The 16,156-nt window shown below is 44.7% G+C and overlaps 1 protein-coding gene across 2 annotated transcripts in view; it reads left to right on the top strand.

Annotated features, from left to right (window-relative positions):
• Positions 1 to 16,156, top strand: part of PRKN (parkin RBR E3 ubiquitin protein ligase) — a 1,338,651-nt gene that overhangs the window by 1,124,976 nt on the left and 197,519 nt on the right. For both annotated transcript variants that reach the window (XM_078447547.2, XM_078447546.2), the window contains exon 8: positions 9,242 to 9,303. In XM_078447547.2, coding sequence (XP_078303673.2) covers positions 9,242 to 9,303 — 62 coding nt within the window. The remainder of the gene's footprint in view (positions 1 to 9,241; positions 9,304 to 16,156) is intronic.

Here is a 16,156-nt window from a genome sequence, read left to right as displayed (position 1 = left end):
TTTTAATTCAGTTTAACTAGTTGCCATTGATGGAAGGTTTCTATGTGGGCCAACGCATTTGTGTTGAGCGTATTATCTTTCTTGGAGAATACAAGGATATATGGTATGAATATAAAGACTGGCTCTACCACCAGAGAAGGCCCGTGGTCATACCCCCTTCTTGTTCATTTTCTTCGTCACTCCATGAGGAACACTTTTAACCTCTAAAATTTTGTTTTGTTTTTGTTTTCTTTGTTGTCGTGCATAGATTTTTGGTGTCTCTACAGTAGAATATTTTCTCCCCCAGACACAAGAAAAAGTGTGTTCAAGTTAAACAGACTAATCGTATTAGTTTGAGGATTCAAATAATGTGGTGTATGAAATTCTGAACTTACGGCATTTTTATATGCAAAATCTAATATGCATTTTTGTGAAATTGCAAGGACAGTGCAGAAAGTAGTTTGCAGTGCAGAGAATCTGGGATTTAAAGGTAGAATTTCAAGGTGGAATTGTCAATTACTCAGCTCTGTCACTCACAACCTGGGTGACAAAAGGCAAGTGACCTTTACAATTACAAACCAGCCACAGGTGGAACACAGAACTCCCTCTGCCTCCCCAAATAAAGACCAAATCCGGGGCTCATGGGTGGCTCAGTTGGTTAACTGTCTGACTCCTGACTTCAGTTCAGGTCATGATCTTACTGTTTGTGGGTTCGAGCCCCACATCAGGCCCTCCACTGACAGCGTGGAGCCTGCTTAGGATTCTCTCCCTCTGTCTCTGCCCCTCCCCCCACTGGTGTGCACACGCAAAATAAATACATCAATTTAAAAAAAAACAAAAGACAAATCCATTCTGGTTAAACAGAAACGTGAGTCATGAGTTCCCTTCTTTGACATCTTTGTAGAATATTTGTTTTTAAACCACGGTTTGTTTGCCATAATCACCCATCTGTTGATCATACGCGCTCACGTGATGCCCTTACTATGTGTTATGGCTGACTCAGAAGGCTACACAGAAGGTACATTAAGCACTTGCTAACTGTCCCTTTTGTCAAAAATTCGAGTTAGTTTTCCTTTCGCGTATTTGAGTAAGTGGATGTTCGGCCATCTGGGGCTTAAGTTATTTTCCCGATTGCCTCTGTTAATTCACTTTATAAACACAGATACGTAAATCATGCAATTTGAGATGACCAGTGAGATTAAAAAAAAAAAAATCTTTCAGCAGACACTTATGGGGATGAGCACTGGATGTCAGGGAATGAATCACTGGATTTGACTCCTGAAATCATTATTGCACTATATGCTAACTTGGACATAAATTAAAAACTAAAAAATAAAATAAAATAAAATCTTCCAGCTAGTTCAAAAGTAAAAAACATGTCATAAAGTTTTAAGATGTCAAATAAAAAATCAAATTACTTATTAATCATTTGAGATTATTGTAGTAAGTGAATAAATGAATTAATAAAAGGCAACAAATTAAAGCCATAAGTGTATACTAACCATACTTTTCTAAACACGTATGATCTGATCATGTGAACATATATATGTGTGTGTGTGTGTGTATGCACATTATAAACACACATATATACATGCTTGAAAATCTATTGTTTTTCAACATATTGTCATAATAAATCTCAAATATGTAATTGGATACTGGACTCCTTTAGTAAAATTGGCCTCCAAATATTGAAGGTTCAGGAAACAAGGTATTTCTAGAAGCAGAACAACCATTTCAAGTAGTCCAACAAGTGCCCCTGCTCTCCAGAGACTCAAAATAGCAACTAGCATCCACTAAGAGCCAACCTTGTACAAGGAGCTCTCCTAGGTCATAGATATACAACCATGTAGATACCCATTCACATCATTTACGGCAACACACATCATTTACAGCAACCCCATAATTAAATATTCTTACTCCTGTTTTTGCAAGTAGGAAATTAAGGCTTTAGATCTGACACAGTATCTTTGACCCGAGACTCCACAGCTAGTTAGTGGTTCATTTCCTTCTCCTGCTCTTGCTTCATCATTATTTCTTATTTCTTCCTGGGCCAGGGACCTGGGAGGGGGTTGAGGGGAGGGGGAAGGCAGACTGGGACCCAGAGTTCTACCCCCACCTCCGCATGTAGGTAAAAAGACTATAGAAGCCGCCCATGGGAGGGTGGCAGAAGGGGATCACAGGACAGTGACAACCAAGAAAATACCTCCTTGTCTGAACACCAGTTTCTCTTTCCCAGGCATGTTTAGGAAGGACCGTGTGTCCTGAAATGCATGTCTATGCCTCACACATTCTTGATTTTATACACATTCTGTATTCACAAAAGTGTGAGCATTTAGTCTGTCTTTCAACCCAGGTGGATTTGTAAAGTCTTCGCAGGCAATATTACACTGCTTTTACTTCTGTATGGCACCTAAAATAGTTCTGGATGCAACACTGATACTTAGTTCATTTCTCAGCAATTTTTTTTCAAGGAAAGACTATAATGACAAATGTAAATGTCTAGCGTCAGACATATTCTACTATCCAGTGTTTCTCACCCTCACATTGTTTAATATGTTTTGCAAGCAAGTTAGAGCTTCACATTTGTACTCCCAAGACAAATAATGGTTTTTACCCTCTAATCGAACAAGACTAGAGAAAGTAATCGGGTCCCCGTCACATCAACTATGAAACCTGCCATTGGATAGTCTTGGGACTTGCATTTGGTAAATCATCTGCTAAAGCCAACATGTTACAGAATTCCTTCTGATAAGGGAAATGACTCAGCACCTAACCTACATTTCTGATTCTGTCCATTTTTAAGCACTCCGACAATTGCTGCCTTCTAACCTGTAATTCATCAAAATTGCCACCTAAAGGTATCTACCACTTTGTGGTTCTGGTGACTTCCGCTCCACCTAAACAGGTCTACTTGTCCCCTGCTGGATTTGCCTGTCTCTTGAGACTCCAGGGTGACATCCGTTCTCTGATGGGTCTAAGAAAAAGTTGCTGCTTTTCAGATGGGAGTACTAATTCCTAAGCCCTTCACTTGTGAGAGCTGAAAAAGGATGTTCTGACCTTTATTTCTCAAGACAATAGCTCATGTAGCAATTGTTTCAAGTAGCCATTTCCCTTTTAAATAAATGAAACTTCTTATTTTTTAATTTTTTTTTTTAATTTTTATTTATTTGGAGAGAGGGAAAGAGAGAATGAGCTGGGGAAGGGCAGAGGTGGGGGGTGGCAGGGACAGAGGATCCAAAGCGGGCTCTGTGCTGACAGCAGAGGACCCGACGTGGCGCTCAAACTCACAAACCATGAGATCATGACCTGAGCCGAAGCCAGACACTTATAAACGACTGCGCCACCCAGGCGCCCCAATAAATGAAATTTTTTAAAAGAAGTAGCAGCAGCAGCCATTAGATGTGGGAACACATTAATATCGTTAGCAATACATTCACTTTTTTTTTTTTTTTTTTTTTTTTTTTGTCATTCCATGTTGCTTTCACATACATTCAAAACTGCCGTTCGAGGTCAAGAAGGTGATTATTCTTGGTGAAGGACGTGGTGCTGGGAATAACTAATTCATCCAGGAGCACATAGCCAGCTAGCTAGTGCAGAACAGAGGTTCAAGCCAGGCCATGACTGCAGTAACTTTTTTAAAAGGCATGAAACCCCCAATTTTGGTATTTCCCTTCTGTAATCCATGCCACCGATTGCTATTTTCAAGTGGTAGCTGTAGGCTTTTCTTCAGAGAAAAGTGGATGAAAGGAGAAAGAAAAAGAGGGTGGTAACTATACGCTCAAGGGTAGATTTTTGCTGAATATTGAAAGGGAAGAATTGGGGGTGCCTGGGTGGCTCAGTTGGTCAAGCATCCGACTTCGGCTCTGGTCATGACCTTGCGGTTCGTGGGTTTGAGCCCTGTATCGGGCTCTCTGCTGTCAGCACAGAGTCCACTTCTAGTCCTCTGTCTTCCTCTCTCTCTGCCCCTCCTCTGCTCATGCTCTCCCCCTCTCTCTCTCTCAAAAATAAGTAAACATCTAAAAAGTAAATAAATAAAGGGGAAACTTGAATACTTAGTTTAAGTGGACAGGCCACAGAGTGGCAGAGCGTGAGCGGAGAAGTGAGTGGTGAGCTAGGCCCACCAGGGCTGAGCAGGGACAGGCGGGACCAGGAAGAACGACTCCTGTTTCCCCTTTGAGTCTGGAGGAAGCGAGACGGGTGGATACAGGGGGTCATAATTGGGCAGGGATTCGAAATTCAGGAGCGGTGCACTTGAAGGCTGCCAGGTGGGTTTTCCGGAAACTGAGTCTGAGACAGAGCACAGGGTACAGGTGTGCACTGCGATTGCACCTGGGAAGGGAGAGGGAGGGTGGGGACTGGGCAGACTAAGGAGTCACACTGCCTTTTGACCCGACAGAGCCTCAGCCACCTACAAGGCCCGGGGGCAAACACTGCCCCTGGTGGCTGGTGTCGGGACAAACCAGCTTGGCAGCCCCCTCCCTGTCCCGGGCAGCAGAGTGGGGCCATAAGATGTCATGACCTCAGATGGGGCAAGTGTCTGCAGCTCAGGGCACAGCTCTGTCGCTACGGTCCCTCCTTGAGGGGAGCTGGGCCCCTGTCTCTACTGTCTGCACGTTCACGAGAGCTTTTACACCTGTGTCAGATGAGGTCTCATTTTGAGAATGAAGTGTTCGAGGTTAATTAAGAAGGATGGCGATGGTTTGGAGAGTCCCCAAGGGAGACGAGAGGGATGCTGGCCAAAGGAGAGTGAAGGGCAAGCCTCCCCCAGGTCCTGATCGAGAGCAGACCCCAAATCTGCAGCAGCAGCACACTCAGCAAGGACGCGGCATCGAGTCAATGTCAGGATGTCTCTTAGACCTCCTAGCCCCCACTGCTACACGAGCTGTGATTGGCAAGACTGGACCTGGAGAAGGAAAAGCAGGTGCAGTGAGGAGGTGGGGGGGGGGGGTTGCCTGGAGAGGTGAGAGGTCAAAAGAGGCCACTTAACCAATAAGCAAAGCACCTGCAGGGCTGGAGCTCAGAGCTGAGGCCTCTGGGAAGGGAAAGGGCGAGGTGGCACAGGAGACCCTAACAGGTGCCACAGTCACCCAGCTGGGTGGTCAGTGAGCGCATGGCAGGTGACTCATCCACGGAACACCTGCTGCTGAACAATTGCCACAGCCAGGCACTGTTCCAGGAGTGGCCGATACAGCAGTGACAAGGCAGCGGCCGTCCCTGCCCTTGTCATTTTTGCATTTCAGCAGTGGGTGACAGAAAATACATGAGGTGTAGGGTATGTCAGAAGCTGATTTCGCTATGGAGAAAATACAGCGGCGATGAGGGTGTTGGCGGTGGTGAAAACAGACTGCCGTTTCACACAGGGTGGTCCCAAACAGCCCCACCGAGAAGGTGACATTTGAGAAAGGACTGGAAGGAGGCCGGGAGCCCTCCATGCAGATGTCGGGACCAAAAGCTCTCTGGAGAGAGGCAGAAGCAGGGGCCAAGGCCTGAGACAGCCTCCTGCTGGGTGGTCAGGAGCACAGGGCAGGCGACCATGGCCTAAGGGCTCAGAGACTGTGCAGCACCAGTCTGCGGGCCACGTGGGAGGATGGCATGAGTCCCACATGCACATCGTAATGGGACCCTTTGATCTGCTATCTTGAGAGAAGATTGTCCATCCGGGGCCTGAAGGCAGAGGATGCTGGCCACGGTGAGGATTTGACCGGTCCAAGCAGACAGCTGAGGCTTCGGAAGATGACCCATGGCCGTGTGCGTGTGGAGGCCCTGTGTGAGGACTCTGGAAAAAGCAGGAGAACCTCACCGCCATTAGCAGCACGCCATTGGGTCTTTCTTTGCCAGACTCTTTCTTCCTCCTGCACCTCCACCCCTCCTCCTTACACCACTGAATTCTGCGGGTATCTTATGTTTCCAGTTCTGTGACTTTCCAACTCACCTTCACACCAAGTTTGAGTCTGACCGTTGCCCACACCGGTGCTCCTGTGGTGACCACCATTACAGATGCCCCTTCATGGTCTCTCCAGTATCTTGACTCCTCCCAAGTCTTCCCTTCTAACTAATGCTGGGTCTGTCCTTGTTTATTGTATTTTATTCCACCTACCAGGTGTTCCGGGTAATTATCTAGTCTTCTGTGAAAGATGTTTATATTGGAACACTCATTGACATCAATCCTTGTAGTTACATCTTAGGAGAATGTTAGAATACAAATCTTGAAGACAGGCTAATTTTAAATTCTGTTTCTTATTTTACCTGGCATTGAAATAAGTCAAATCAGTTTTTCTCAAATTGGAGGGATGTAAAGGATGACTTTAGAAAAAAAAAAAAAAAGGTCCTCTAAAACTTCTAAGGTTAAATGTGATTATTTCATAAAATAATCTCTCTTAAATATGTCTAGAAATAAATTTAGACATAAATGTTTTATGCTTATACAAGTGGAAAGCCCAAATGAACACTTACAAATTAAATATAAATAAAATCACAAAACCGAAAAAGTATTCCAGTTAACTCTATGAATTTGGTATGGTGGGTGCTAGCATTTGCTGAAACGAAGTTATTCTTGGGATGCAAACGAGGTCCTGGATGGTTGCCAGCCTCGCCTGATGAGAGCATGCCTACAACCCCTACAACCCTGTGCCCATACTGCCTCCTTCATATGAGCCTCCTACCCTTGGTGCCAGACCATGGGCCCCTCATGTGTTGGGAATGCATCCCTGGAACTCTGTTCTCCCCTTAGTGTCACAGAAGCACTTGTTCCCAAGATGGTGTAAAAGAACTGACATGAGACTAAACTTCCACTGTGGTTTTTGTGGGGGAGTTTTTTGTTGTTGTTTTGTTTTCAGAAAGTTTATTTTATTTTATTTTATTTTTAGAGGGAGAGTCCTCAAGTGGGAGGGAATGGGAAGAGAGAGAGAATCCCAAGCAGGCTCCACACTCAGCACAAAGCACAGGGAGGGGCTTGATCCCACGACCCTGGGATCATGACCTGAGCCGAATTCAAGAGTCGGACACTTAACCGACTGGGCCACCCAGGAGCCCCCACCACGGTTTTTGGGTTGAACTGCGGCCAAATGATCCAGCGTAACTTTTACTAATTGTCCAGCTAATTATCAGAGTAGCAACTCTGACATGAACAACATCTCAGAAAGAACCTTCAGGCTGCATGTCTGTGGTGTCCAGTTGGACAAACACAGTTCAAGTACAGTTTCTAACGTCAAGGGTCTAGTTTCTCTTCTTTATAGTACTGGGCATGCCTGAGGCAATTAACATACTACATTTTCCACCAAAACGTTCACCTCAGGATTTTCTTTTCTTTCCTTGGCCTATTGTCAGGTGGTGACTTCGTCTGTTATACATTTTGTTGATATTTTTTTTTTAATTTTTTTTAACGTTTATTTACTTTTGAGACAGAGAGAGACAGAGCATGAACGGGGGAGGGTCAGAGAGAGAGGGAGACACAGAATCCGAAACAGGCCCCAGGCTCTGAGCTGTCAGCACAGAGCCCGACGCGGGGCTCGAACTCATGAGCCGTGAGATCGTGACCTGAGCCGAAGTCGGACGCCTAACCGACTGAGCCACCCAGGCGCCCCATATATTTTTAAAATTCTTTTGTACTACTTTAGTAAACATTTATAAACCACTTTCTCAAAGTATTAAATGTTATAATATCCAAGACTGGATCAAATACAATATCAAAAACTAAAACCGTGTTTCAACGTTTTACATGACCACCGAATTTCAGAGTTGGAACTGACACAGTCAAATTCGTCCCTAAAATATCCTGCAGAAATCGTCGTTTAGTCTGTGTCTGAAAAGCTGCAGTTACTAGCTTATAAAGCAATATATTCCAGTCTTCAGTTAGAAATTTCTTTACATTGAATCAAAATCTATTGCTGTAATTTTTGCCTGTTTGTGTTCATCCTGCCTTCTAGAATAAAGCACAAATCTAATCTCTCTTGCAAAGGATAACTCCTTCACCCCTCCCCCATGAATACGACAGCTCCCTCCTTCCTCAGCCTGCCTCCCACCCAGACAAACATCCTCAGTACTTTCCATCGTTTGTACAGCACAATGCAGAATAACATGGAAAAACAGCACAGTGATTGCTTTGGTACATTTTGCAGACAACACAATTCCTTAGCAGAAACTTCAACAGATTATGTGATCCAGGGATTGTATCTACGAAATAGGCTTTTGTGTCCATTTTTGTTAGTAGAGCTAATATTATAAAGGACCACAAAGTAATATGCAGAATTATCCTATTAAAAGGACAGGGATGGGACATATTTTAAATGATAACTAAGCATGTGCTGGCATGCATATATATATATAATTTATTTATCTATTTCTCTTTACAACTGAAGAAAGAAAATGTGAAAGCCTGAATAGGCTCTTGTTGACTGGGTAGGGGGGAAGGTGACGGCAACCAGGCTTTCCTGGCTCGCTTCCCAGGTCCTTTCCATAAAAGCCCCTTTCCAAACTGAAAAACAGGATCCTTATGGTCTTTTTTCTTTTTTTTTTTTTTAAGTTTATCCATTTGTTTTGAGAGAGGGAGAGAGAGCACATGGGAGGGGCAGGGAGAGACTCCCAAGCAGGCTCCACACTGTCCGTGCGGAACCCAATGTGGGGGGTTGATGTGGGGCTCAAACTCACAAGCCACAAGACCTCGACCCAAGCTGAAATCAAGAGTTGGGTGCTTAACCAACTGAGCCCCCCAGGTGCCCCCAGAATCCTAATGGTCTTGACAGAGCCTCCTGGAAGAACCAGACAAGGTTCTACACTACAGCCAGATGCCATGAAGACATGGTCTCTAGCTACCCTGTCTTCATTCTTAACTGTCCGTGTGCAGAGCCCAGTCTTCAGAGTTGAGGAAGTGAGACGTGATATCCAAGTGAAATGCACCTATACTCACCAACTCTCCCACTCCGGCCCCACAGAATCCTGGCTGTATAACAGGGACAAGTAATGTCCTGGGTAGAAGTGTTATGGTGGCCTAAAGCTCCACAAAGCCCAGGTCACAATCAGGAGGGAGAAGAGACCTGGCTGGGCTCACCTGTGGCCCCTTCCCAGTGTCACAGTGGGGGACCAGGCAGCAGCCATAGCTCCCTTGGAGGTATGGCTTTTTTGTTGGTGGTGAGAACATGTTTTGCAGGTAGGTGTTTGCGTCTTCCCCAACGACACTGCGGCTGATAGTCATAACAGCACGTGAGAGCACATTACCGCCCAGAATGGGAAAAACATGTTTACGATTAATTCTTTTCTCCAACAGCTGGCTGCCCCAACTCCTTGATTAAAGAGCTCCATCACTTCAGGATCCTTGGAGAAGAGCAGGTGAGTCGGCCTCTCAAAGGCGGTGCCAGGGTGTCGTGAAAGACAGACACTAATGAGACAGTTTGGGTGCTCTCCAGGGGGGTAGAGTGTGTCTCCTGACCCTTGGCGCCCTAAAATGGGGAAGAAAGCCACGCCGCAGATATGTGTGAGGACATTCTTTTCCTCTTCTATCCATCAGATCTGACAGGTTATTAATTGGTACATCTGCCAGAGCATTTTGTCTCAGGACGCCAGCAGTAAGCAGGCACGACGTAGCGGCAGATAGGCAAACGAGTAAGTGCCCAGATATATTATGCCTAAGAGCCCAGTCGTCACAGACGGTCCTGACATGATGGCAGCGGGCAAGTGTGCAAGCTCTCCTCACCAGACTTTTGCACTCGGTGCACATTATCTGTATTTCACCACAGCCGCTTTCTCTATGGATGTGAACGTGTGACTTATATACAAAGGGTGGCCCATCAAAAGTAGATGATTTGAGTAGTGCGGTGCTCAGCGAGATGTCAGATTTTAAACAGATGTGCTAAGTAAATAATTCAGGGTGCTGAATTACACACGCGCGCACACACACATACTTTTGACCACGTCAAAACAAATTTCTTGGTCTTTACATAGAATTAGTTTCCATGGTATTATGTTAAATCTTGATGTCAAGTTATTTTTGAAACACTTACACCAAGTAGTTGACAACATGGTGGTTTACTCCCAAGGGTCGTCTTTGCCAAGCCTGAATGGGAAAACCTGCAAAGGGAGATGGGGCCGCTCAGTGTCGTTGATAAGTTTTTGGTTTGTGTGTTTTTCTTTGGTATGTGTATGTTGCAAGTTTGGACCCCACCATGTCCAATACTAAATTAAAAGCAGAAAGGGATTAATTGGGGGAGGATAAAAAACTGGAATTATTTCCAACTCCCTGAATTAATAGGTTTCAGCGTGCTTCCTTCATTATTTAAAGACTGCAAATTCCAGAATTCAGCAGGCATAAGTGTTCATTCAAATATAAGGAAAATCAGCTATCCTCCATTGCAGGTAAGAGTTGTTAACTGGCTCCCTCAGACATATCTATTTATGAAACACATGAATCTCACAGCCGTCTTCCTGTGAGATTTCTTGAAGTAAGAATTACTGATTGTTACCCTGACATTTCCGCCCAGATAATGGAGCTTTCTCTTCTAACTTGTACCAATATTTGCAAATTATTTCCATATTTGTGTTAGAGTCATTGGTGATTAGCAGGGAAAGAAGCCAACTGCAATCATCTCCTTAGATCTGCATAAAAGTCAGGCCACTTTGCATTCTCCTAGAAATTTAATCGAGCCATAATCAAAATCAATATTATTCTGATTAGTTGTGCAACATGGAGACATAGTGCATCACAGCAATATTGATCTTTATTTCCTGAAAAAAAAAAAAAACACTTTTCCTTCCTTCTTTGCTTTCATTCAGCAGGTGCTTACTGAGCACCTACTCAGGTGCTGTATACCATTTTTAGTTATAGGGATAAAGAAATGAAAAAGAAATACCCATCAGGGGAAAACTGCTAAGTTATATACACACAAACATGTTCAGTATATATTGTGCTAGGTGCTTTTTATAGCCATGGAGAAAAATAAAGCCAAAAAGAGGGTTGTGGTAACTGGGGGAAGAGGTGAAATTTTATGTAAGGTGGTCAGGAAGAACCTCACTGAGCAGGTGATTTGTGAGTGGAGACATGAATGTATATGTAAACGCATAATGTAAAAAGCATCACAAAATGCAAGGTGTGGTTGGAGTGAGGCAGGAAGAAATCCAGGAGAGTGTGAACCGGAAGCCAAAGGCAGGAGGCATTTCTAGGAGGAGGGCTGATTACCCGTGCCCTGTGCTGACCAAGCAGGATGAGGGGTGAGAAATGAACACAGAATTCATTGGTGACCTTGACCAGGGGAGGGTGGGGGTGAAAGCCTGCTTGAATTGGGTTCATGTGAGATGGGAAGAAGAATGGGAGAGAGCAAATACAGGTGCCTTCTTTTTTTTTTTCTAATGTTTATTTATTCTTGAGACAGAGACAGAGTGTGAACAGGGGAGGGGCAGAGAGAGAGGGAGACACAGAATCTGAAACAGGCTCCAGGCTCTGAGCTGTCAGCACAGAGCCTGACGTGGGGCTCGAACCCACAAACTGTGAGATCATGACCTGAGCCGAAGTCGGATGCTTAACCAACTGAGCCACCCAGGCGCCCCTAGGTAACTTCTTTCTTGAGGAATTTAGGTATAAAGGAAAGCAAAGAAATGAGGTAGCTGGGGTGGAGGAATGTGGAAGCAAGATAATGTTTATTCACTGGTGGGAATGACTCTGTAGAGGAGTGGGAAGTTGGAGATGCAGGGGAGAGGAGAGACTGTCGGGAACAATGTCCTGGCTCACAACAACTGAGTGTAGGCTCAGCCTGAGACAAGATTACAGGCAGCTCAGCTGGCAGTGGGGATGATGGCAGAATATGGAAGGTGGTTGTCATTTATGCTTCTCTTATCTCAGGGAAATAAGAAGCAAAGTTGTCAGCTGAGAGTGGAGATGGGGGGAGAGATTTCCAGGGAGAGGAAAAGATAATGACAATGTCATTTAGGAGGGTAGGAAGTGAATAAACTTGGGAAAGAAATGAGTTTGGAGTGAGATCCGTCAGCCTGGTGTCCTTCTGTCCCATTCAACTGTGTAGACACAACTCCAGTAAGTGCAGAGTTGGGTTTAACTCAGAGTTTGGTTTTCAGCTAGGAGAGCAGACAGGTGGGATATGAAAAGACAGGGTCAAGAAAAGTGGTTGGATCCATTGGTTCCAGGTCCCAGTGGGCCCAAATAATTTTTGGAGGTTGAGTTGGAAGTTTGAGTTTTAGAGTTTGAAGGGTTTAGCTGGAAAAGTAGGTGTTGGCTGAGGCGTGCAGCCAACATTGAGATTGTGGAGGCATGCAGGGAACAGCTGTGGTGGGGCCAGGGAGGGCCAGAAGGGCTGGTGGCTGAGTTAGGATAGAGAACAAGTTGACTAGAGAAGTTGAGGTCACAGACTCGGGAAGCCAGGGCGCTGGAAGGTGTGACCTGTGTGGACACTGAGATCCTCCAGAATTATCACCAGAGCAGACTTGGAAAGAACTCTGATGAGTCATGAACTGGATCTTCAAGAAATGGGGGCAGAGGGAGCAGGGAGATAGAGAGGGTGAGGGAGATGGGGCTCAGGAGCTGGCTGTAGATGGAGGAAGAGCACCCAACGGAGATTCATGGCTTGAAATTCAAAGCTGGAGGGTTTCAGGAGAGAATAAAACTCTTCTACTTAGAACGTAACAGCGTAATGCTTGGTGGTACAAAGTGTGCAGAGAACATTTGAGGGAGCTGTCAGGGAAGTGGTGTCCTAGGGCATGAGCCAGTTTCAGTGAAGAAAGAATGTGAGAGAAACACTGGGAGTGGACTGAAGTCACAGGGCAGTTACTCCGCCTGGCCCTGGCTTCCCCAGCACAGGGGCGGGAGTTGGGGCCACTGAAAGATGGGGTAGAGAAAAGGGGTGTACAGAGCCACATGTGGGTGGGGGGTCAGACTAGAAAGCTGACAAGGGAGCCAGGGACTGCTTTGGGACTGATATAAACCCGTGCATCAGTCAGGACATTTCTGTCCTGATGATACATGACAAAAGCTAGTGGCCTCAGGGCAGGTATGGCTGAGTCTCCAGAGAAAAAGCAGAGCAGCCCCACTGCTCCTGCCCTTGGGGTGAGTGTTCTAGCCCAGAGCTGGCAAAACATTCCAGCTCTCTCTGGGTGCTTGAGGCAACTTTCATTACTTGATGAAATGAAATGTTATATTAGTGTGTGTTACAAGTGCCCTTGGACACATCATTTCAGTCCCTCTCTACCGTGGCTTTTCCATTTGTAGAGAAGGAAGAGTAATGGTCAACCATCTCTTAGAATTGTTGTAAATAGGGGCGCCTGGGTGGCTCAGTCGGTTGAGCGGCCGACTTCGGCTCAGGTCGTGATCTCACGGTCCGTGAGTTCGAGCCCCGCGTCGGGCTCTGTGCTGACCGCTCAGAGCCTGGAGCCTGTTTCGGATTCTGTGTCTCCCTCTCTCTCTGACCCTCCCCCGTTCATGCTCTCTCTCTGTCTCAAAAATAAATAAATGTTAAAAAAAAAAAAAAATTAAAAAAAAAAAAAAAAAAAGAATTGTTGTAAATAAATAGTATGGTGAAGTTGCAAATACTAAGTGCTACACTAAAATGTTTCTGATTTAAATAGCATTTTCATTCTTTATACTCAATCAGTAGATTAAACTAGTAGTAACCAGGTAGGCAATAAAATAAGTATAATGCTCACCTAAAAGTGAATTGATAAGATGAACACAGATACTGGTTAGATAATGAATCCATTGCTGGATGGTGGAGATGCTTACTGGTCATCTAATTTCTCTGTATGTGATTCCTTTACACTTGCTTTGGTCTTTAACAGGCACCTGATTTTTGAGAGCCAAAATAAAAATAAATCATTAAATACTATGAATAATTACTTTCCAAAAATGAAAATACACTTAAAAATCCTTGGAATTTAACATATTTACTCTAGCTTCTTGGCCCTATCTCTGATATGTGTTTATAGTTCACATTCATAAAACACGTCTCCAACCCCACCCCCCCCCCCCCCCCACCGCCCCGGTCCAAACTATTTGGCAAAGATATTATCACAATGTAGGTAAAAAGCTACTCTAAAGTTCAAGGTAAGCCTTAAAAAAAAAAAAAACATAAACAAACAAAAAAACCAAACCAGGAATGACATCTGTCAGTCCATAGGGTTTTGAGAGCCTTCAGGAGAACTGCATTTCAGAAGTACCTCCATTTATACCAGTTTTTCCCACCTTAGTTTCAATCACCAGAATTTTAATTTTCATTCATTCATTCAACAAACATTTTGTGAATACTTCTTGTACTGTTATTGTGCTAGTGTTAGATAAAATGACAAACAAGGAAATCGCAGGAACAAATCGTGATATGTGCCAAGGTGAAAACAGTGATTGAGATTTAACCTATTGTAGATAAGGAGCCACGGAGCCATGAAGTAAAGGTTGAGAGGGCACCCACTATTCACTGAGCTAGGATCTCAGTAGCGGATGGGAGAGCATTTGAAGCAGAGGGAAGCACATGTTCAGTGACCCCCCCAAGAGGTGAAGAGATTGTCCTGTTCAAGGCACTCCATAAAAATCAACGTGGCTGGAAAATAATGAACAAGAGGGACAATGATGAAAGATGAAGACCCATCTGGACCATGTAGGCCATGGTCAAGGTTTGGATTTGATTCTAAGTTCAATGGGAAATTCTTAAAAGTTTAAGCACGGGACTGGCATTAACTAAATTACATTTCAAGAATGGTTAGTCTTGTTGCAATATGGACAAGGTCTGGATTAAGACGGTCGACAGAGGAAAGAGAAAGAAGTGAATATTCAGAGATAGAGTGAAGGGTCTCAGTGACTCATTAGCTGTGGGTCAGGGAAATGAAGGAGTCCCACAGTGTTATTTTACCAAGATGGGTAAGATGGTAAGAAGGTGAGGAACCCACGGCTCAACTCTGAGCAGATTTGCTAGGCCGGAAGCATTGAGAAGGAGGCAAGCCAGGATTTGGGTGTATGAGTTGGAACTCACAGGAGACAGAGGTCAGGGGTCAAAGATGGAGAGATAAATGTGGAGTCCCTGTCACGCAGATGGTATTTTAAGTCCATGAAATGAAACTTGTTATCAATGTGTGTTACAAGTGCCCTCGGACACATCATTTCAGCCCCTCAGTTGCCAAAGGGAGATAAAAGACAAGGGACCACGTGAACCCTACGGAGCTCCATTTGGAAGTATGTTAGAGGAAACGAGAGCCCAGGGAGAGGCAGGGAGGACGAGGGTGCAGGAGATGAGCACCAAGTACCTCTCAAGGAAGTCAGAGACGAACCCCCTTCCTCTGAGGGTGGGGTGCTTGAGCTTGGAGGCCAACAGTAGTACCACTCGTAAACCATTTCTCAGGGACTGTAGCAAAGGGTAAATAACATGTGTCCATGGGCCCCCCTGCCCTCTGCTGCCTGCCCGATCAACAGCACATGCTTAGCAGTCCTGTTTGCAAAGCCTTCGGAAGTCTCTTGGGGTCACACCCACTGTAGAAACCCCTGTGAGGAAAACGGTTCGCAGGTTACCCACCTTCATAGCCTTGCCTTCCGAGGAGCACTGTCGTGGCCACAGCAAGGACAAGGGACAAAGAAAGCAATGGTCTTGACCTCCTTTCCACAGCCACTGGAAGTCGAAATATTTTTTGACATTGTGTCATCAAAAACATCTGAAAAAAAAAAAAGCTTCAGGGCCGCCAGCCTGGCTCAGTCAGTAGAGCATGTGACTCTTGATCTTGGGGTCATGAGTTTGAGCCTCACATGCAGCATAGAGAGAACTTTCAAAAAATAAATAAAAACTTTAAGAAAAAAAAACTCATAAATTGCAATCCAGGACATAATCTATCGCTTCAATTATATTTTAGGTGCTGTTTGATCTGTTTCCTCCTTACATCTGATTTCAGCCATTCTGATGATTTCTGGTGGTTTCTCTATGCAGTGATCAAGGTCCGGCCCTTTCTGTAGCCAATTTATTTCATCAACCCATGACAGGAGTCCAGGCATGAAGAAAACATTAGCAACAGAACAGAAAATACAAAGAGCAATGTGGCGGGCACACCCACAGAGGCTGTCACCAACTCTCCCGGGTCTAACTACCTGCAAATGAGGAAAAATAAGATTAAGGTTACTGAGGATTTGATGAGTGTTTGTTTTCTGTGTGTGTGTGTGTGTGTGTGTGTTTTAATTCTAATACATACAGAAAATAGGCCATCGTCTGCA

Source organism: Panthera onca, chromosome B2 (genome assembly GCF_046562875.1).
Source record: "Panthera onca isolate mPanOnc1 chromosome B2, mPanOnc1 haplotype 2, whole genome shotgun sequence".
NCBI classification, from domain to species: Eukaryota; Metazoa; Chordata; class Mammalia; order Carnivora; family Felidae; genus Panthera; species Panthera onca.
This window is presented reverse-complemented; position numbering and strand designations above follow the sequence as displayed.